The sequence below is a fragment of the Lycorma delicatula genome, chromosome 7, assembly GCF_047948215.1.
Source record: "Lycorma delicatula isolate Av1 chromosome 7, ASM4794821v1, whole genome shotgun sequence".
Taxonomy (NCBI): Eukaryota; Metazoa; Arthropoda; class Insecta; order Hemiptera; family Fulgoridae; genus Lycorma; species Lycorma delicatula.
The window spans coordinates 21,072,688-21,095,103 of NC_134461.1; the positions used below are offsets into that span (position 1 = coordinate 21,072,688).

Below are 22,416 nucleotides of genomic sequence, written 5' to 3' on the forward strand. Positions count from 1 at the left end.
TTGTTAGTCCTCTAAACATTACCTAAAACTTTACTCTGAAACAATTTTTGATTGGCCAACCCTTATGGCTAGGGATGACCAAAATGTTGCTGGAATTGTAAGAAGATGGGGCTTGGCATACGCTAAACATGTGAAACTTTTTTCACATGCAACCATTGTCATATTGAGTAAATTTGAATGGAAATCTTTTTTATCCTCTACTTAGCACCGGTGAAATCTCTGTCTTCTGGCATGCTGAAAGGATTTTTTTTAATTACATAATAAATTTTCTTATTTAGCTAATTGGGATATATATAAAAGGTCTTTTAAATGGTACATTCTTGATTGGAATAACTTAATTAAAAATGCTAAAATTAAGCAAGAAAATGTTAAAAAAAGATTACAAAAAATGCCTCTTTAACTACTTAAAGAGGCATTTTTTGTGCAGTTTATTTTGATGTAAAATTTAAATAGTTGTTAAATAAAGAGACTCCTTTATGTTTTCCTTATAGAAATACAGGTGATTCAAAGAAACAGGAAATTTTGAAAGTTGTGTTTGTAGCTGTGGGCGATTGGTACCACTTGATAAGTGGTGCCAGCCTCTCTAATCTAACCTGCCATTTAGTTGTTATGGATCCTTGGATTGGTGTGCAACGTGCATTTGCTATCAAAGCATTTTACAAAAAACAATGACAGTGTGGAGGAAGTGCGTAGAGAATTCGCCGTCATTTTAATCTGGGACGGCACGACCGTGTTCCATCAGCACATGCAATTAAAACATGGATATCTAATTTTGAGGAAACTGGTTCGGCAATGAAAAAGAAACCTCCAGGCCATGAGCGAACCGTCCGTACACCACAGAATGTTCAAGCTTTACAAGATGTTGTCACACGAAGTCCACATCGGTCAATCCGTCGTCTCTCAGCATCTTTACAAGTGCATAGTTCAAGTGTTCGAAGAATGTTAGTGAAGGACTTGCAATTCCATCTATACAAGTTGCAGATCGTCCAGGAACTGAAACCGAACGATGCAGTTGTGCGAGCACAATTCTGTAATGTAATGCTTCAGAAGATAAATTGTAACGAAGAGTTTGTTCACGAACTGTAGATGTCAGACGAAGCGCATTTCCACCTCAGTGGATTTGTTAACAAGCAAAATTTCAGATACTGGGCACAAGAAAATCCTACGCAGCTACACCAGCGTCCGTTGCACAGCCAGAAAGTGACCGTGTGGTGTGCTATGTCATCTTACAGTGTTATAGGCCCTTATTTTTTTGAGGATGACAACGGTCTTGCGATTACAGTGACGTTGGCTCATTACGTAGCCGTGCTTGAAACCTTTTTTGTGGAACAACAAAAGAGATTTCCACCAATTCTTAACACAGCCTGGTTTCAACAAGACGGAGCAACATCACATCTATGGCAGCTGTACGCCGATTGTTTGGACAACGTGTCATTTCACGAAATGGTGACATTAGATGGCCTCCCAGATCGCCTGATGTCTCAGCTTGCGATTACTTTTTGTGGGATCACCTTAAAAGCAAAGCGTTCCACAATAGACCTGCTACAACAGAAGAACTGAAGGCAAAGATCCGAGAAGCAATTGCGGAAGTTCCAGTTGAGATGTTACGTCAAACCATGAACAATTTAACGAAGAGACTTCGTGAGTGTTTGCGTAGAAGAGGAGGTCACCTGCAAGATGTCATCTTTAAAAAATAAACTAAAATGTATGTATCCTAAAATGGCAACATTTGTACAATTACATGAAATAAAATGCATTTTCTAAAAAAAATTTTTCATTAACGTTATTTAATTTTTTAAATTTCCTGTTTCTCTGAATCAATCTGTATTTTAAATCTTGAATGATATGTTAGCATCACTGCGTAGCATAGGAACTAAAAAACAGTCCCTCACCACCTGAACATGTCTATTATGATTAGCTTATGCTTAGCATTCATTCAAAGAAGGTGTTATTTAGTGTCTGTGCAGATTTTTGTGATTAGTGACAATAACTCGTCAGCTACGAGACAGTACAGCCATAGCCAGAATTATTGAAAAGAGTTCCAGTTGCATGATTTTTTAGGGGGCATATTTACAATTTGATATATGTTGAATACATTTATGTTATAAAATACAATATAAATACCTACTTTAAACACACTTCTTTTGCTGACTACATGGAATGATGTTGACAGCACGAACCCAGTTATGGAATGAAATGGGCATGTACTACTATTGCTAACCTCTGATGAATGCCTTAATGCAAACTGTACATAGCCTTGCACCGGGTATCTGCCTAAAATTGAATTGCAAGAATCAAACAGCCGAAGTATAGTAATGTATCAGGAACTTCTAAGTCATGCAGGTGATTATAGGGATCTTGTCGATGGTAATAATCGGTGATAAGATGAGGGTATGATGTGGAAACAAAGTCAGTCAATGCAGTGGGTTAGAAAATTATCACAGATACTGAAAAAGGTTTGCGTACACATAGGTGACATCTTTGACATCAAAGGCATTGTTCAGTATGAATTTCTACCTGCAAGGCAGGTGGTAACTGCTACTACTGTCTGGAAGTCATCAGACATCTCTGCAAAAATGTGAGGAAGAGAAGCAGCTGAATTTAGATTTGAGAATTGTTCCTTCACAATGACAATTCACCAACCCACATATTGCAGGTGGTTCTTGAATTTGTTCAAGAAATTCACTGAATGTCATCATAGTAACATATCTTATTCACTTAAACTAGCCATCTACTGAATTTTATCTTTCAAATTAAATTTGCCATTAAAAAGACAGAAATTTAAGATAATAGAGAGATAGTAAAAGAAAATTCACAGAATACCCTGAAAGTTATTTCAAAAAGTGCATTCTAGAACTGTTTCTCAAAGTGGAAGGGATGTTGGGAAAAGTGTACAATTAGAGGAAGATTACTTTGAATGAGATTAGTTGTATAATTCTGTTAATATTCAATAATTTTTTTTGTTTAGAAAAAGTTTGGTTATTTTTTTTTAAATAGACCTTGTGTAATTGACTTGGCTACAGTTTTATTTTAAGTGCAAGTATTGTATTTCAAAGTAAATTAGGAGAGTGGCCTTTGGTTTTGTATTTTTAAAAGATTTCTTGAAATTTAACATTATGGCCATGTAGTTTTGATGTTTGTAAGTGAAACTTATATGTCATTTGAAACTCTGATGGTCAGAATTCATGTAGTGTGAATGATAGTATATACATTTTTAACACCATTTGTTACCTATTTACTGAAAAAAATGAGAATTGCAGTTTTTCTAATTTTATTATTTGTTGTGATGATTTTTTTAATGATAGTGTATTGTTGAAAATTCTTTTTTAATGTGAATTAATACAAGAAAATCAGTTCTAAAACTGATTCATTTTTTCTAAAGAATTTTTTTGCCAAGTTTATTTGTATCTAATTTATAGATACATAAAAACAGTATGTGATTATTTATTCATTTATTTTCTTTGTTGTTATTAGGGGAAGATAGTACAGCTAGTACTTTGGTTGAAAATGAAAGTGTAGCTGGAACCAGTGCTGAAACAACTGTAGATTGCTCATCACCTCATACTGCGACACAATCGATAGCTCATGTTGAAGTACATTAAAATTAATTGTGTGCTCATTAAATTGATAATTTTTACTTTATACTAGAGTTCATAGTATTTTATTTACATGATAGCAGAATTTAGAGATTTATTTTTTACTTTAACAGTATTTCTTAAATACATAATATATTGCATGATGTATGTTTTTTTTTTTACATACAGAATGGTATTCAGCTAATTTTACCATTTTAATCAGTTGGTTCTTTTCATCACCTGAAAAGAACCAGCTACTTTTCATCAACCTATTGGTACTTTTTATCAACTGTTTGGAGATTCATATTTTTTTATGTATTTCTTGTATGATAAATGTATGATATTTAACCCTTTTATTTTCACCTACTTTTATTAGAATGCCAAAAACCTGTCAGAATTGTTCAACTGATTGGTTGAAATATATTGTTGCAAGAAATATCAGAACCTGTGAGGTCATAGGAATAAAAAATTCACTAGGCAAGATGTAAATGTCTATGTTTGATAAAACTATAATATGTGATGACTTGTAACTTTTTAAGTGCGTCTCTATTGAAACTTAGTTATTACATGATTGTTTAAAGTTGAAATTTGAGTTAAGATTTACTATAAATAAAATTAGCGATGGATTATGATTCGTCGCCTTAAACTGCATAAGAACTGTATTTTGTGATAATATTAAGATTGTGGTGTTATAGGATTTGGGTTGCTGTCACTTAAGCTGAGCAGCATGTTGAAAGTGTTATTGAACAACCTCTGACAATTAGATTCATAGAAAATGCTCCTTCATTTACAATATATATATTATATATATACAGGTCAAAATGTATACAGAACTTCTAAATTTTGACAATAACAAAACATTTTTAACACCATTTGTTGCCTATGTCCTGAAAAAATGAGAATTGTAGTTTTTCTAGTTTTATTATTTGTTGTGATAATTTTTTTATGATAATAGTGTATTGTTGAAATTTCTTTTTTAATATAAATTAATACAAGAAAGTCAGTTCTAAAACTTCTTGATTCTTTCTAAAGAATTTTTTTGCCAAAGTTTATTTGTATCTAATTTATAGATACATAAAAAGAGTATTTATAAAAAGTTGATTTATATTGTAGTTTGTATTCTGTAAAAGATGAGAGCTACAGAAAAAAATTACGGAGTTCAGTTGTTTTAAATATGTTCATTAGTAAATTTTTGGGTGTTCTTTTTTTAAAGAAGTTGTTTTATGTGCGAATTATAAAATTAATCTATGAATTTTACCAAGAATTTTTGTAGTATCATTTACCACTATCACTGTTAGGCAGTAAAATTCTTGAATAATGTAGTCGCCAAATAGGAAAACTACCCATTGTTTCTTTACTTTTAATTGCAGTACAACTTATCTTTATTTTAAGGGAAAATATTTTGTGTCTAAATGGTTCCGGGTAAAATTTAATAGACAGAAGTTAAGAATTTTTTGTCAGGGGATATGATTTGGATTGGTAGCTCAGTTATCTGTAATTGTTTTGGTCAAAGGAATTTTGGTGGTTATGAAAATTTGTGCTTGTTTGGCATTGTATAGATTGTTAATGTATAAATTCTTAACACTACTATTCTTAGCTTTTGGTAAACAACACCATTCAGAATTATGGGTTTGAGATGTATGTAATTAATTAAAGTTAAGGCATAAAATTTATGCCTTAACTTAGACTCGAGCATTTAGCCTTGGCTAGATATTATTTTCTCATACCTTTTATCAGTTCCAGTTTGTTCAATATAGAATTATACTAATGGTAGTTCATGCAGGCCTACAATTAAGTATCTGCAGGGTCAATCCAGTTTTTCTATATTTATAAAACATTACGATTTTGCATAGTATATCGTACAGATGTCTTTATACCTATAATTTCAATATTAATACAGTCATGTCGTCAATGATAGTTTAGTCAATTTGCAAGTCTTTCAGTTTCTTTTAAAGGTTTATCTTATAAACCTTTGTCCAATCTGACATCATTTGGAAGTACACTGTATTTTTGATTTGGAACTGATTCAGTATATTAATGAAGTCGATGTCTTCTTCACCAGTTGTGCTCATTTACGATTTATGTTCACTTAAGACGGCATCTTAGAATAAATTTGTTCTTATTCATTTACAAGAAGCTATCCTATTATTGTAATTAATATAAACATTTTATTAAGTGGGGAAAAGAGTAATCATTAATAAAAGTTTTTAACGTCTGAAAGAACAGAAGAAAAATGAGAACATTATTTAATTACATTTTTTTTTTTGTTATGAAATATAATTAGATCGTGTTATAAAAATATATTTTTTATTTTATTTGTATCATGCATGCTTGTTTTTACTTTTTTATCTAGCAGACTTTTATTGTACTTTATCTCCCTGGTTAATTAGCTAATTATAATTCAATATGTGATGGACGTTTATTTTTATAACAGTTTTTGCAACTATATTCCTTCAAATTTAATTTTTTGTGCCCAATTTTATTTTTTTCTATAGTTTCTATAGGCTGTCTTATGCAAAAATATTCCTTTATTTATTTTTTTTAAAACTGAACACCTTTATTCATTTAAAATATTAAATTTTAATTTATTTCTGTCAACATTTTTAGTAGGCATAGAGGTTTTAAATATTTCTACGTTATATTACATGATTCATCATTTTGCAAGTTGTACAATTATTTATTGGTTTTCTTTTTTCATCTGTTTGTCTGTTGTAGAAGTTATTGTTAACTTAGATGTACTTTCTAAATGTTATTAATAATTTGTGATTTATTACTATTATTTTATGCTGTAATGAGATTACACAGTAACAGTATATCTTACATTTGACAAATGTCTAATGAAAAATTAATTGAATTTAGTTTTTGTTTTGTTAGTATTCAATAAAAAATGAATGTTATGTTTTAAAAACACTTTAATAATTCATGTTTATTTATTAGTTTTGAAAATTATTATTTTTTTTAATACCTTTCTTAAGGTAAAAATTTTGATATTAATTTTTTTTGGGAGGTTAAATAAAATTCTCAATCAGCCGTATTGTATTGTATTATTTATTTTTGTCAGGGTTCTTTAACTGAGAATTTTAGAACCATTTAAGATAAACAATTGCTAAAGTTTCATGAGTTGATCTTAATTTGTAAATGTAAACATTTTCTTAGAAATTTAGATTTGTAGGTGATTCTAAAATGCTAAATTTAATTTATGTTTGATTAAACGTCAAGAAATGCCATACTTAGTTTCACACTGTGTTTAAATAAATATAGTCCTGACATAAATGATAAGTGAATTAATACAAATGGCACTGTTTAAAGTTGCTTTCTCTAAGAATAATGATGTTTTTACAGTCAATTTCCTTGTTATGAGCAAAGTTATTGTGACACTCGTAGGGACACCTATGAATTCATATCACCTAAATTTAAGTGGGCTTGGCTTCCTGTTGTACAAATTATATTTAGTTCAGTAATGAAAAAACGTGAAACTATTTGCTTTTCAGTTTATCTAACAAGCTTATGCTATTTCTATGAGGGATTTGTGTCTTGTCAATTTGTCTGTAACCTTCAGTTTAAGGCAAACAACTTAACATGTACATTACTTTAATTAAATAAAAATATATTTAAATATAAGTTTTGTAAAATAAGTGTAGATAATTTTTGTGATATATAGGCTAAATATTGAATTTCTTAATATGCAGGTAGTAATATTTTTTTCTAAAAATAGAAAGTCAGCTTTAAATAGAGTGAACTAAATTGAATAATCATAAAGCAAGTCATTCCATCAATTATTTTTTGTTTTTTGAAAGTGGTATAAAATGATTAACTTTCACGAGATAGCAAATTGTTTTATTTAGACCAGTAGTCTCCAAATTGGGGTATGCCAAAGAAGTTTATAAATAATTTGATTTTTGACTACACACACATGCGCATGCACATATATATATATATTGTAGTATATGGGGTACAATTTATAATTCTTTTCGTCTTAAAAGACGAAAAGTACGTAATCAAAAAATTTTGGAGATTGCTGACTTAGATTAAAAAGTTAAAACATAATCATATAAAAAATTGAGTACATCTAAACATAACCATTCTTTATGAGGCTGATTATATTTTATATAAGAAAAAAATGAACATTATTATGTGATCTTTCGAATAGTATTTGTGTTATTAAATATTTTGTTCCTCTTATCATAAGCTTTGTGATAGAGGCAACATACTCCATGTTTAAATTGTGTTTACCAGTTTGTTTTACTGTTCTATCACTATTAAAGAAATATGTAATATTAGCTTGTTTGTTTAGGTTTTTAACTAAATTGTGTTTTATTTGTTTTTGTGTTTTTTTTTTTCAAAGACTTAAGTAATTTTGTTTTGTATTATAATAAATATTTTATATACTTTCAGATGTAGTTTTTTTTTAATAGTTTTCAAACTAATGCTTGTTTTTTGTAGCATTATTATTATTATTACCACACTTCAAAAAAAAATTATCAAAATAAACATTAAAAAAAAATATATTTTTTAGAAAAATGTGTATGGATTTATGTTTATAGGTTGTGATTAATTTACTTATAAAAAGATATCTCTGTTAAGATTCTCTGTTAATTAAAATATGTAATATATTAGAAAGATGATAATATTTTTTTATAAAAAGGTTTTTATGTTTGTAAATATACATAAAAAAGTGATATGTGATGATATAGTATTTTTACAAATGTCATAAGATTAAAGGGTAATTTAATAATGCTTCATAAATATCTATATGTTTTTGTTACTAAGCTTTTGATAGATGTGATAACTATATTTTACTAATTAATCAGTTGCAGGATTTTAATCTTTGAGGGTTTTTAGGGACGTAATTTTTAATGAGGCCTATATCATGTCCAGTTGCATATTTTAAAGTATAATATCTTAAGCCTTTTAAAATTTTTTTTTCTTTTTTTGGCTGTTGTTTTAATAATGTATCAAGGAGTAATTAGACTGACGTACGTGTGATGGACTAAGGTGATGAAACCGATGGAAAATGTAAGTTTTTGATTGACAGCATACATTATTTGGTTGGATGGATGAATTTGATTATTAGGATGGATCTGTTTAACTTGTATAAATTTTGCAGATTATTTAAGAATTAGAGATATAAAAATATTTATTTCAAACTGTTTTAGGTATCTAATAATAGATAAGGTTAAAGTTCTCAACACTATCAGCAAAAATATGTTTCATTTTTTAATGTTTTTCATTGTACAGAATGATAAATTGTTGATATCTATTTTAAAAATAAAATAATCTTCAAAAAAAATAAAGACGAAACTTAAAGAAAATGTATCTACTGATCCCATTGAAAAGAACTTTGTATATTGGATTGTAAAACTGCACGTTTAGTTTATTTTGAAAATACCCTCCAAAACAACCATCTTTTTTCCTACATTTTGCAGAATCTCTGGTTTCATACTTCTAATTTATTCTTTAATTCTAATCTTCAGTATTTTGAGAAGACAAAAATTTTTTAGTCATTCAAACATATCACATGGGGTGAGGCATTAACAGCATTCTCATTTTTTTCTCAAAGAAAACTAGACCAAGTATTCCAAAGGATGCTATTGGAAAATATATAACGACCAGTGTTGTTCAGCAGTTCATGATATTTTTTACTAGAGTTGTTTGTGCCTGATACCAGAAGTTTTGTTTATTCCCTTACCCACAGAAATGGAAATGTGATTTATCACATTATCTAATATGCTCATTAGCATATTGTGATATGTTTTGTAGGATTAAAAGTTAGCAACAAAAAAATTGTATGATCATTTAACACCTGCTCTATTTGGATTTTTTTATGCTGATAACATTTGAAGAGTCTTATAAATTCTTTGAACACTGATGTTTGACAAGCCAAGAGACCAGACTGTTTAGAAGTTTGTAAGCATTGCAGTTCATACAGCGTCTGTGTTTTCAGGTGTGCTTATTTATTTATTTGTTTACTAGACGGATTCTTCTTGATGCTGAATCAATTTCTTTGAATTCTACAACCATACTTTTAACAGTATTTGGTGATAGCACCAGGTCATTCTGATAATAAAAGTTTACATTTTTAAAACTATACCATTTTTGAAGATGCTTTAATCATAAACAAATACTTTTGACCTATCCAGTGCTACATTGTAAATAAGTGCTTGAAAAAGAAAGATTAATTTTTTGCTGAATGTACCTTAATAATACCGGATTGATAAAAACATTGTTTATAATCACTTTTTTCTATGCTTGCTCATTATAAATTCTGTCTTAAGAAAACCTCATCTCAATTCCCCTTAGGTAAGCAGTATTGCCAGCATTGTCTCTCGCTCTGTACATCCCTCTGTTCATAATACTAAAATCAAACCCATTATATTTGTACTTACTAAAGAGTGCCAAATAAAGAATATTTTGTTGAAGCATATAGAAGAATAAAGAAGAATAATATATTTAAAAGGAGAGTTGATGAGTAAGTTTCATTTTTTCCATGTATGCTAGCAGAATGTTTTCCAGGTGTTGCAACAGAAAAGTTTTTTTAAAAAAGGTTATCTATGAATTTGCTATTAGTATTTTCTTTGTTGAATCAATGGAAAATATCTGTGTTCATAATATGTTGATGAAAATATTTCTAGAAGAAAGTATCACCAAGTAAATAAAAAGCTAATCAAAGTTCAAAACAGCAAAAAAATTTTACTAATCTTGTGAGAAATCAGCAAAATGATATTGAAAAAATGAAAGGTGTGAATATAAACCAAGAATTAAACCTGAAACATACTGCATCTCAGTTAAGTATCTTACAGTCAACTGTAGAAGGTGACTTAAATAGTTTACACTATAATAAATATGTTATGCTTAATAAATAATGTAGGTATATGTTTTTCTTGATTTAAAAAAAATGGTTTTTTTTTGTAGAAAAACAGTAGTACAAGTATTATATAACTTGTGCAATAGTGCTTTTTTGAAATAAGTAGCCTAATTTTGCAAGCAGTTGAGTTATTTTGTTTTAGAATTGATTGGCAGAGTAGAAGTTTTTATATAATTAATAATATGGGCTCTAAGAGAAAAGTGTACATTTAATTGTTTGTAAATGCGCACAATTAAAAAAAAATAATAGAAAAAATATTTTTGTCAATTGATTCCCAAAAAATAAAAATTGAAAAAATAGTACGTTGACTTGTAATGATAGTGATTTTTGCCTTATTTATTATAATTATTGATTAAATGTTGTTTATTACTTCTTTTTTTAAAATAATACTCACTTTGTTATGATTTATAATTGTTAGTTTATTTTATGTTATATTTTTCTTTATAGTAAACTTGAAACATCACAGTTATTAAAGTTACCAGTATATTCTTTATGTATCTGTTTTTTTTTAAATTTGTGTGCATGTTAATTCTTTTCAATGAAATTTAGTATCTTTGCTGTTATTATTAATTATCAGTTTAATATTTATGTATTAGACAATTAATTACACTTTTATGTGTAATTCTTGAATAAATTAATTTTCTTTTAAATAATTTTATTCTTTATAAAGTAAATTTTTATGTAGTTGTTATTCTTTTTTTTACTTTGTTATTCATTACATGATATTGTTACTGTCATAAATAAAATTGTTTAAAAAATAAATTATGTTAGTATCTTAACCCTGTTTTCTGCTGTGTTTTATATATACACACACGTGTGTGTGTGTGTGTGTATGGTGTAAAAAATATAACATAAAATTATGATGAATTTAGTTGTACAGTGCATTCGGAATGTTGCTGTGCACTGGAATTATGGAAGTGTAATGAAGAAACTTTCATAATTACTTATATTTTTATTTCATTGTTTTATAGAGATGGATTTTGTAACTGCAGTAGTTATAAAAGGTGTTGAAAATGACCTCCTCCAACATCAATACAACACTGCACACGTTTCAATTTGTTTTCAAACACTTAAACCAGCTTATTTCTGCAAGGTCTTGTACGTATGTCATTATTGCAGTTTTTAATTCATCAATCCTGCATGACGTGTTGCGATACACTGGTTGTTTCACTGCCCTCCCTAGAAAGTAAAATGTGGGGGAGTCAGATCGGGCGACCGTGCCACAAACCCCTCAAAATGATTTGTTCACCAAAGACATTTCATAAAAAAGCCATTGATCTATTAGCTGTGTGCACTGTGGCGGCATCTTGTTGGAACCAACCTTGATTGTTTTCCACTTCTGTTAATTGATTAATGAAATTTGTTAAAATAGGACAATAACGATCACTGTTAACTGTATTTTCAAAAAACATTATGTTCATGCATGTTCTACTCACAGTGACCCAGACGCCAACCCCAATTTTCACTTTGTGTAAAGATTGTTCATGTAATTTATTGGGATTAGTTGTCAAAAACCAGTTGTGCATTTTGTGAATTAATATACCCTCCCAGATGAAACCACACTTACCTGTAAAGCACATGTCAAGAGTACCTATGGAATTTTGGTAAATAAAATGTTTAAACCATTGATAATAATTTAGTCTTTTAGCATGATCTGTAGGTTTCAGATTTTGAACACACATTACTTTATAGGGGAAAAGTTTCAGCTGTTTTTTTACAGTTTTATGTGTGGTAGCAAGTCTAATATCTTGCTGCTGTGTCTAACTTATGCATTGCTGAAATATCAGCAGTTTCTGTTTTTTAGTTTAGGTGGTCTTCCACTTTGATCAGTGTCTTCAACGGGGCTTGTTGCCCAAAATTTTTCAGTGAGTTCAAACTGTATTACGATGAGGAACAAAAGTATTTAGAAAATTTTCAGAAAATTTGTGCTTCACTAAATCAGTATACTTGTCACATTCATGAAAGACATGTTCAATGAGAAGAATGTGTTTCTTTACCAAAAGAACTATTACGTTTCTTGCAACTATTGATTCCAATAAATGAATTGACACAAAAGAAAATGAAACTTGTCACAACTTAACAATTGATATCTTGGTTTATTACTGAGCAATGCCCCACAAACCCACAGGGCAACCAACCTAATGTGTAAAGAACAGAATGCATCACATAATTCTGAAGCCTACTGTACAGCGACTTTCCAAACGTACTGTATTTTGTATTCCTTATTTATTGTGAAATAAGCTAATTTATAAAATAGAGTAGTGTGTTAGTTCATGAGAATAAAATCTACTTTCCCTGTGGTAAGTGTAGGCTGATGACCATTTACCTTCATTTTATTTTTTTTGACTATTAATGAGTTTTGAAAAGTGACATTACAAGAATAAAATAGTAACTAATTATTGATTATAAATGTTTGCTCATATTTACTTGATTTTTTTAATGAAAAATTCTATTTTCTTATGAATTTTGAAATTTTAACTATTTATTTATATTAGAATTGTTTATAAAGGAAGAATGGATTGCACTTGATGAAAGGTAAGATATCTTATCTTTTCTTTTATACCTTAGATGAAAAGTAAGATGTTATCACTCTGCAGCAATGGAGTTTGTTTTGAGTAATAACAGTTATGTTTATATTTTGTTTGCCATGATAGCTTAGTTTCATAACTAACTGCGAAGAGTTCAGTTACCAACAAGCTTTGTGGTTTCAAGACTATCAAAGAGTGAAAATCATGTGTTAGAATAAAAAATCTAACTTATTTGTATTTTCGTATAATTTAAAATACCACGATACTTGCAGTGGAAGAGTGTTTGAATATTTAATAACTATCATTGAAGTTATTTGGATACTACTATATTTCTGAAGTATGGAACCTACTTTTTTTATACAGTATCAAATTTGATTTAAATGGATTATTTTCAGTTTGTTAATGTCTTTTTTTTTAATTTGATTAGTGGCTATTATGAAAAGATAGTAAAAAAAAGAAGTAAAAACTAAAAAATGTAGATGAAAATGTGATTTTGTTGAAATAAAATTTGTTAATTTTACTTTTATCGTAAATTTATGAATTGCAAACTATTTTTAACTATTGAAGTGAATTTTACTGTCTATTGTCTTTTGTCTTATTTATTTAATTACAAATTTTTGCATTATGTAATTTTTTTATCATATATTTATCATTGTGGTTATTGTTTCATATATTATCATATGTCTTATGTATCTTATCACTTAAAAATTAGGGCAATTATATGTATTGTAAAGTATTAATAGTTGTGGTTTTATAGATAATAGTGTAATAATATTTTCCTTTCGTAATGATAATTTAATTAAACTCCTTTATATACAGGAAATGCTCTATATAATAGCATTAATTCAATTTTTCAGCCATAAAGCATAATGCTATCTAAAACTTATCAGTTGTGTTAAAAAAAACCATTAAATAAAAAAAAAATCATTAAAATTCAAAAGTAAAGATTTTCATAACCCTATCACCTTCAAATGCAAAGAAATTTTTATTTAGCGTAAAACATAAACAAATTTTATTGATCAGTTTTGAAGAAGAGGTTTTTACACGTTTGATATGATTATTTCAGAACATGTTGGTCAGTTTTGTTGCAGTTTAAATAACTACAGGTTTTTACTTTGGTATCATCATAGCAACTCTCATCAGGAAGTTGAGCAACATTGATTTAATAAATTCACAGTTTTTCTTTTGTGCACATTCATCACTCTAATTGTTCAGGATTGAGACTGTTGAGTTATATCCCAAGGATTTAAAATTTTGACGATTGGAGTTAGTCCACAAGTTGAAAAAATAAAAGGAATAAATGAAATTATGAAAAAAATTATGCAAAATTAAAAAAACATTTGCATGGGACTCTCATCTGAAAAAAATGAAATTAATGACTTAAAACATCAGCACTTTTGGTTCAATATCACAAAACCACACAAGGAAAATGGTTATCGGTTGAATAATAGTTTTGATTGATTCTAGTGAATTCTTACCTTTAAATACTAACATAAATAATCAGAAACTATATTATATATATTGTATGTTAAACATTTATTTTTTTATATTTTCACCATTACATGTTAATATAGTTAAGGAACTGCTCCCTTGATAGATCTAATGATCCCATCCCATCATTTTGGTTTCCAGGCTACATTTTCCCTGTGTGAATCTCAAATTTGAGGTTTAAATTACATTTCAGAAAAAGTAATTCATTAAAAATAATAATTAAAGCGAATCTGATCTATTAAATAAAGTATCAAGGTATCACTGGTTGGTTCATACATATGAAAAACCGATTAAATGAGAAAGATTTTATCACACTCAACAGATGGGCTCAAGAGTGAACATGTAGACAAGAAATATGTTTTATACTATCAGAGAATGGATGTATATTTCATGTGTTGTATAAAAACTTCTTGGAAGATAATTATATGTAAATTGTATCTCTTTTGTTAACAGGAAATGATGAATGAATGGTGATTTAAAAATAGCTTAGGAAGAATAAAAAAAAGAGAAAATATGATGTAAATACTACACAGTGTACAGGTCACAATTAATTATGCTTGTACTGTGAATTTAAAGTAGGAAAGAGAGTATTAAGGTAACGTAGCTCAGTGGGTCAGGATATGCAGTTTTTCTAAAACTTTTCTCTTTTAGCCAGTCGGTGTGTACATTTCTGGACCTGTTTTGTTTTTGTCAGGATAAGGCTAAATTTTCTTAACATTCATCTAGTAGTGGGATGCCTTATGAGATATTATGAACAAAAAAGTTTATCTTTTCTGTAACTGATTATCTTATTACAATCTACTGCATTATATGACATTTTTTTTTAATGTCATAGTTCTCATGGAAGATCTAGTTATTGAAATTAAATTACAGCAACTGCATCAGTCAATACATGGGACCAACAGGAGGAATATTGAACTAAAAAATGTACAAGCACTGCTCACAGGAAAGGAATCAACCTTTGAAAATTATATCATAGAAATATGTTACAAATAAATAAATATGTTATGTATTTGTATATCATAGAAATTTTACATTTAGTGTATTGTAGCCACAAACTCAACACATAAAATTTAAAAACAATACTGTAAATGAACTAATTAAACACAGATGAAATGTATTATTTGATTGTATGCTAAAGTGATCTTAACCGCTTCAAAATTAGTCTACAAACAATCCTACCTGGAATAATCACTATTGAAAAAGGTACATAATACTTCAAAAAATATCTTTTATAAGCATATTACCATGTATGGTAAAAAATCATTACGGCTTTTTAAATTTATTTTTTCAAAATCATTGAAAGACTTTCAAATTATGTTATTCACTGTAAATATTACAATATTAAAATATTGTAATACGTGCAAAATATCTGTTTTTAAAACTGAATTTGAATGCTGACTGATAAAATTTGTGCTAATTGTTTAACAGACTTCAAAAAAAGGAAGAGGTTTTCAATTTGATATATTTGCGTTTTTTTATGTTTAAGCATTACCAATTTCAAAGTCCACCAATTTTGAATATTCTTATTTTAGTTTGTAGAGGAAATTCTTCTACAGTGGTAAATAGTAAGTTTCTTCCAGATAGCATCAGTAAAAATTTTTTTTACAAAATTGATATGATCACAAAATAATTAAAATTTTTTTAATATTTTTTTATCTTCATAGTTATGTAGAATATTCTCACTAGAAACTTAATGAAATATTTGTAGGGAAGCTTGAAGTTACATAGTGAAATATATATTCCTGCATTCCAAATGTCCTTAACTCGTGCTTTGTAGTAGCATTTGTTTAATATTTGTCCTGGCATTCTTTTTCTTATTTGTTTGAAGATATGGGTCTGTTATTATAAATGTCTTTCTTCATATATGTGTCCTAAAAAAATTATAATTAATAAATATTATATTATAAATAAAGTTGTTCCAATTAAGGATAATTTTCTATTTTTTGTTTTCAATTTGGTATCTACTTCAAAAAATTAATATCTTTTACTTTTCATTGAATTTTAATTTTTTTTTTTGTTTTTCTTTGATTGTTCTATTTTTAATCTTTTATTTATTTTGTAAGGTTCACTGTATTTATAATTACTAATATTTCTTATTGATTGCAATTTTATCTAGAAGCCTGATCTTGATGTATAAGTAAACATTACAAAAAAAAACATTTTAGGAATCTGAATCTTCTTAAAACCTGATGTTCTGCAATACTTGTAGTGTTTCAGGATTTATTATTCTTGAAATTGAACCATATAATGTAAACTACCAATGGCTTAAAGTGCATTTAATAAAGTTCCTGTAAATCGCCAATGTTAAAAAACTAATTATTTTCACTGTATACTGTTAACATTTATTAATGGCTAATAATCATTGCAGTTGAGATAATCAAATATACTATGAATAATTATTAATTTTTACTTCCTTGCATGACGTACAAGGAAATATTGTAATCGCAAAAAAGTTTGGTTTTCAGATTTCAATGGAAATATCTATTTTGACTAGTTTTGGTGTGACATCTATACATACATGTGTATCTTGTATAACTCAAAAAAAAAGATTAGCCATAGAATGTTGAAATTTTGGATTTAGGACTTTTGTAACATCTAGTTATGCACCTTCCCTTTTTATTGCATTCTATATGACCCAAAAAGCCCAAAGTCCTAAAAATTTGGATTTTGGACTTTTTCTTAACTGCAGTAATAAGCCCTGATTGAGAGCTTTTCAATGATATGTCATAAGTGGCATTTATTTTCATTGGTTCCACAGTTACAGCAAATAAAATTTTAATTAATGAAATATTTTGATCTTACAAGGGGAAGGCACATTGGTTCGAATCAGACTTAATTTCCTTCTTTTTTAAATTATTTTTTTAATTTAAATATATTTATTTATTTATAATTAATTATTAACCTCTGATTTAAAAAAAAAAAAATACAATAAATAATTCAATAACAACAATAAAAGAAAGAAATGATAAAAATCAGATGTTAGTGGAATAAAAGTTTGCGTACTTCTCATTTTAAAAAAAGTGTATATGTAATCTAATAGGCGCACAAGGAAGTCATGTGGTGCCCATGTCAGATTTTTTATCATAAATATGATTAATTGTTCCTGATCATTAAGAATTCCTAAAAATGTAAAAAAATAATTTTTTTAACATGTGTTTTCAGATCTTTTCAGAGTTTTAGTTCAGCTGTTTTTTGTTTTTGGAAGTTCATTGTTATGTTTTTAGAATGTCAGAATTAATTTATAACACTGATTGACATGATTTTTGTAACATTAATGAAAATGCTCGTTTTGTGTTTCAGTTATCTATTCACAGAAATGTCCTACCATATACCATTTCTGAGTACCTGTTAATCTGTTTGGAATTACCTGGAATTCTACAAGCCTTTAAAGACTGTTATGTTTCTTTAAAATTTAGTTTGATTCTGCCTTGCAAACATAAGTGTCTTTTAGTGATTTTGTTATATTTTATATAAAATATCATGTTCTCATTGTTGCAGAAATCCAGTGGATAAGTTTTGTTATATTGATGGAAGATTTACATTTAATTCGCTGACTACATTTATCCCACAAAGTGAAATATAAAAAGTCACATTTTATATTTTTAGTGCCAACCTGGAGATCAAGATAAACGCTAGGCTCCTCATGTTTACTGTGTGAATTGCCACATAAATCTAGTGCAATGGATGCATGGCAAGAAAAATTCTATGCTGCTTACTGTTCCTATGGTGTAGAGAGAACCTTCGGACCATTTAAATGAATGCTATTTTTGCATTACTAAACAGAGGAGTATTCAAAAAAGCAAAAGGGCAAAATTGAGAACCAAAATTTTCCTTCAGCAATAAGGCTCGTTTAAACAACTTTAAATTATGATTCATATTCTTCATCAGGATCTGATTCACAAGTTATCTGAGACCACTAATAGTGGTCCTATGTTTTTACTAACCACCAGTGAGCCTCGTTTAATAACTAAAAATGAATTAAATAATTTGGTACGTGACCTGGGTTTGTCAAAACAAAAAACTGAACTTCTTGGTTTCAGATCTCAATAGTGGAACCTGTAAAAAACACAAGTGTTTCACTTTACTGAAAACAGAATATAACACTTTCAGGTTTTTATAAATGGAAGGATTGCGAGCATCTTGTTATGATATTGATGGTTTATTGAATGAAATAATATGGAAAATATAGCTTCTGAATGGCTTTATTTTCATAAATTCATTTAATTACAGTCTGAAAACAGTCTTGATTCATAATGGAAACGAAAAACCATCCTTTAGCTCATTCAGTGACAATGAAAGAAAACTGGTAACTTGGTTACCATATTAATTGAAGTTAAATATGAATTGTATCAGTGGTATATTTAATAGTGATAGGTGTATTGCTAGGTCTTCAGGGGATTTTACAAAGTATTATTGTTTTTTATGCCTATGGGACATGTGGGTAACACAAGAACATTTCATTAAGAAAGGCTGTTCTTATAGAACTTCTTTTGAACCAGGTACTTCAAATATAAAGTATGCTCCCCTCATTGATCCAAAAAAAGTGCTTCTCCCACCTCTCCATGTTAAGCATGGACTAATGAAAAACTTTGTTGAAGCTATGGACAAAGAAAGTAATAGTTTCAAGTACTTAAAATAAGTATTTTCCCTGTTAAGTGATGCAAAGAAGAAACTAAAGAAGGTATCTTTATTGGATCTCAAATAACGAAACTTTTAAGTGATTCCTTTTTTAAAGAAAAATTAAATGATAAAAAAATTGGTAACTTGGAACTGTTTTGTAAGTATAGTGAAGGGTTTTCTGAGTTATAAGAAAGATGATGAAAGCTCATAGATGACCTCATAATAGCCTATAAATTACTAGGATGTCGTGTATTCTTAAAAATTCAGTTTTTGCACTCTCATTTGGATTTTTTTCTGGAAGGTTTTGGTGCAGTAAGTGATAAACAATTAGAGAGATTTCATTAGGACAATGGAAACAAGATACCAGGGATCTAGGACCCATCTAAGATTGGTGACTACTGCTGATTTAAAAAGAGAACATTTTATTGAACACAAGAGAAAAAAGTGAAATACTTTTCACTGTATGGTATCTTTATGTAACATTTTATATTTTTTATTGCATATGGTCCTTAATAAAATGTCATTAATTAGATTTAATATGTTTTAGATGTAAATATATATATTTTTTATTCAATATACATTGCATTGGAAAAATTTATCATCTTCTGTTTTTAGTTAAACACCCCCACCCCTGTAAAAAAAAAAACTGTACATGTTACAATATTCTGCATATCATCTTTGAATTTAGGGCCACATAATACTCTAAATACAGCTATTTTCATCAATTTTACTTAAAAAAGTTTTAATTTTTTCACTACTATAATTCTTTTTTTTAGATTGGTCATTAATCATTAGTATCATTTTTACCACCATTATTATAATTTTTTGTTATATAATAACAATATTACCACAATTTTAACTGTCATTCTTATCATTATTGTAATTATTAATCTTGTTAATTTAAATCAATCTTGTGATTGTTTTCATCATCATTATTATTATTATAATTATATAATACCTACATGATAGATTGGTGGTATCTTTGTCAAATCAACCAAAATGTTTGGAGTCAAATTCTGGTAAAAAATAGTCCCATACAAAAAATAAATCATGGCTGTAATTATTATTAAATTGCATCCTCATATATATACATTTATATATATGTTATGTATTTATATCATTACGATTATTTATTTATCATCATTATTATATTATTTTCTTAAGTTTTTCCAACTAACTTCATATTTTTATTTGTAATAATTAACTTAAATGTATTACGTGAGAGAACACACTTATTCAGCTGGTAGATAAATCTTTTTACTTATTTGTTTCAAAAAAGATAAAAACAAATTTACATTACAAAATGATTTTACGGTTAATTGTTATAAATATTTAGGCATAAAGAAAAAAAATAAGCAGTATTGTTTATATTATTTATAATATATGATCATGATTATATAAGTAACTGAACTTGTTTGGCTTATTTGGTGTATTTTTTATAACTTTTGGCTTTCAGCCAATGATTGTGGTCATTGCTCCCTAGATAGATAATATACTGTTTAGATACTGCAGTAATGTCAAAGACCTTTAACGTTTTAATTAACTGATTTTATACAAAACAAGAGTTTTAAGAAGTTTAATTTTTGTACATTTATATTGTGTTATTTTTTTACCTTCAGTAAAATTACTTCCATCTTAATTAATTTCAAAATAATTTACTATTAATTATTATTCAAAAAATTTAAAAACCAAGTAGTATATCATTAATTTTTACTCTCCTGGCTATTATAGTTGTAACAATAAGAAGAGAGTATTGTTATCAATAAAAAACCAATCTTTGACTTTTTTGTTTCTCGGTGATCTGAGGCCCAGAAAAAATATTAAAATCTTTGTTATAAATTTATGGATTTGTATATGAGTGTATAGTGGTCTAGATTTAGCTTTGATTTACTTTAGATAGTCATGAAATTTATCAAGTAAAGTAATTATATGATTGCATAAATTTTTCAAAATTTAGTAGTCAATTCTCCTACTTATAAGTTATAAATTTCATGATGTAAGATAGACTGTTCTTGAGATATGTAGCTAGGTAGATGCTACCATATGCACATATGTCAGTGCTTAAATTTCAATGGAGGGTATGCTACATCTTAAAAGGAGATTATAATCGAGGAAAATTTATCTTTTGTAGCATATCACAAATTACTATTAGAAGTAACAGTGAAAATAGTAGGTCTCTGTACTTTGAATGAAAATTATGGGGACTATTTGGAAATTCTCTGATGGGGGCCTTATTCTTTAAGCATTTGGAGATTGGTGTCTCCATGGCCCTAGCCTCTGCAACTTTTATTCCCACTACACACAGCTGTAGAACACTTTACACAATACACATACACTACACAGATTACAACATATACCCTTACACCTTACACAACTTCTTACACTTAACACTCAGTGGTGTTGCGACACCTTACTAAATGCTACCATAACCCAAGGTGGAAACTATCATGCCAATGGATGGATGGCTCTATGTAGTGAATCCCAAACGATGTCCTCTGAGCACCTGGGTGAACCCAATTGTATTTAGCTCTAGCTCCAGTACGTATGCGTTCTGCTGGAGTGGTCCTTTTGTTGCCAATACTTGTGGAAACCATATGTTAGTCCCAATTTCTAGTCCTTCAGTCGTTGTTGATCCATTTGAAATAACCAACAAATCTGGAAGTTTAAAAAGGCTTCGACCAACTTTGGGGCAAGGTTGGGTTAAGTTGGGGCAAGTTAAGTTAAGTTGGGGACTTGGCTATCACTCCCATCTTCTGCTATGACTTCACTGATATTCATTTATCAGAAATAAATGAAGAGCTATCACCGGAGTCTATTTCAGCTGTCCAGAGGATCATTTGATCTGCGAGTCAACTAGAGGACTCGTAGAGACTGGAAAATTGTGGCTGGCTTCCTTCGATTCCTCACCCAACGTAGAGCGGCCGAAGGGATTTAGTAGAGTAGGAATCCGGGCGGCTAGGGTCCGCCTGGACAGTTTGATTGACCGAAGATAGGCGCTTGAGCCACGGTTAATTACATAAGAGGTGTCAATAATTGTAAAAGCTCTCGGCGGAACGTTGACTGTACTGCCGATGGGCATGGGACACCATGCAGCCGTGAGGTGTAGCGGTATCTCTACGATAGTTTATTGTGGTGAATGTCACGCGGGACTCTGCGATGGAGCCGAGTGGGAGTAGGAGGTCTGTTCGCCTCTCCCTAGACCGGAGTCCATAATTTAACCTAAGTCTGAGGTTTATTAAATTTAGCTGAGTTCACTAAGGGAACTAGGACTAAATTTCTTTGTTGCGATCAACATGTTTGTTGGTATGTTGTGTTCATTTTGCTCGAATTACGA

At 28.8% G+C, this 22,416-nt stretch overlaps 1 protein-coding gene across 3 annotated transcripts in view; it reads left to right on the top strand.

The window, feature by feature from the left end:
- LOC142327333 (protein SLC31A2-like) overlaps window positions 1–18,460 on the top strand; it is a 39,233-nt gene extending 20,773 nt beyond the window's left edge. The window contains exon 5 of one of the 3 annotated variants that reach the window (XR_012756959.1): window positions 3,475–3,581. Coding sequence is in view for 2 of the 3 variants with exons in the window: in XM_075370275.1 (XP_075226390.1) it covers window positions 3,475–3,602 (128 nt within the window). In the remaining variant the exon portion in view is untranslated. Of the gene's footprint in view, window positions 1–3,474; window positions 11,203–17,960 lie in introns of those variants that run through there. The other 2 variants (XM_075370276.1, XM_075370275.1) reach the window with 2 other exon arrangements.
- The last annotated feature ends 3,956 nt before the right edge of the window (window positions 18,461–22,416 follow it).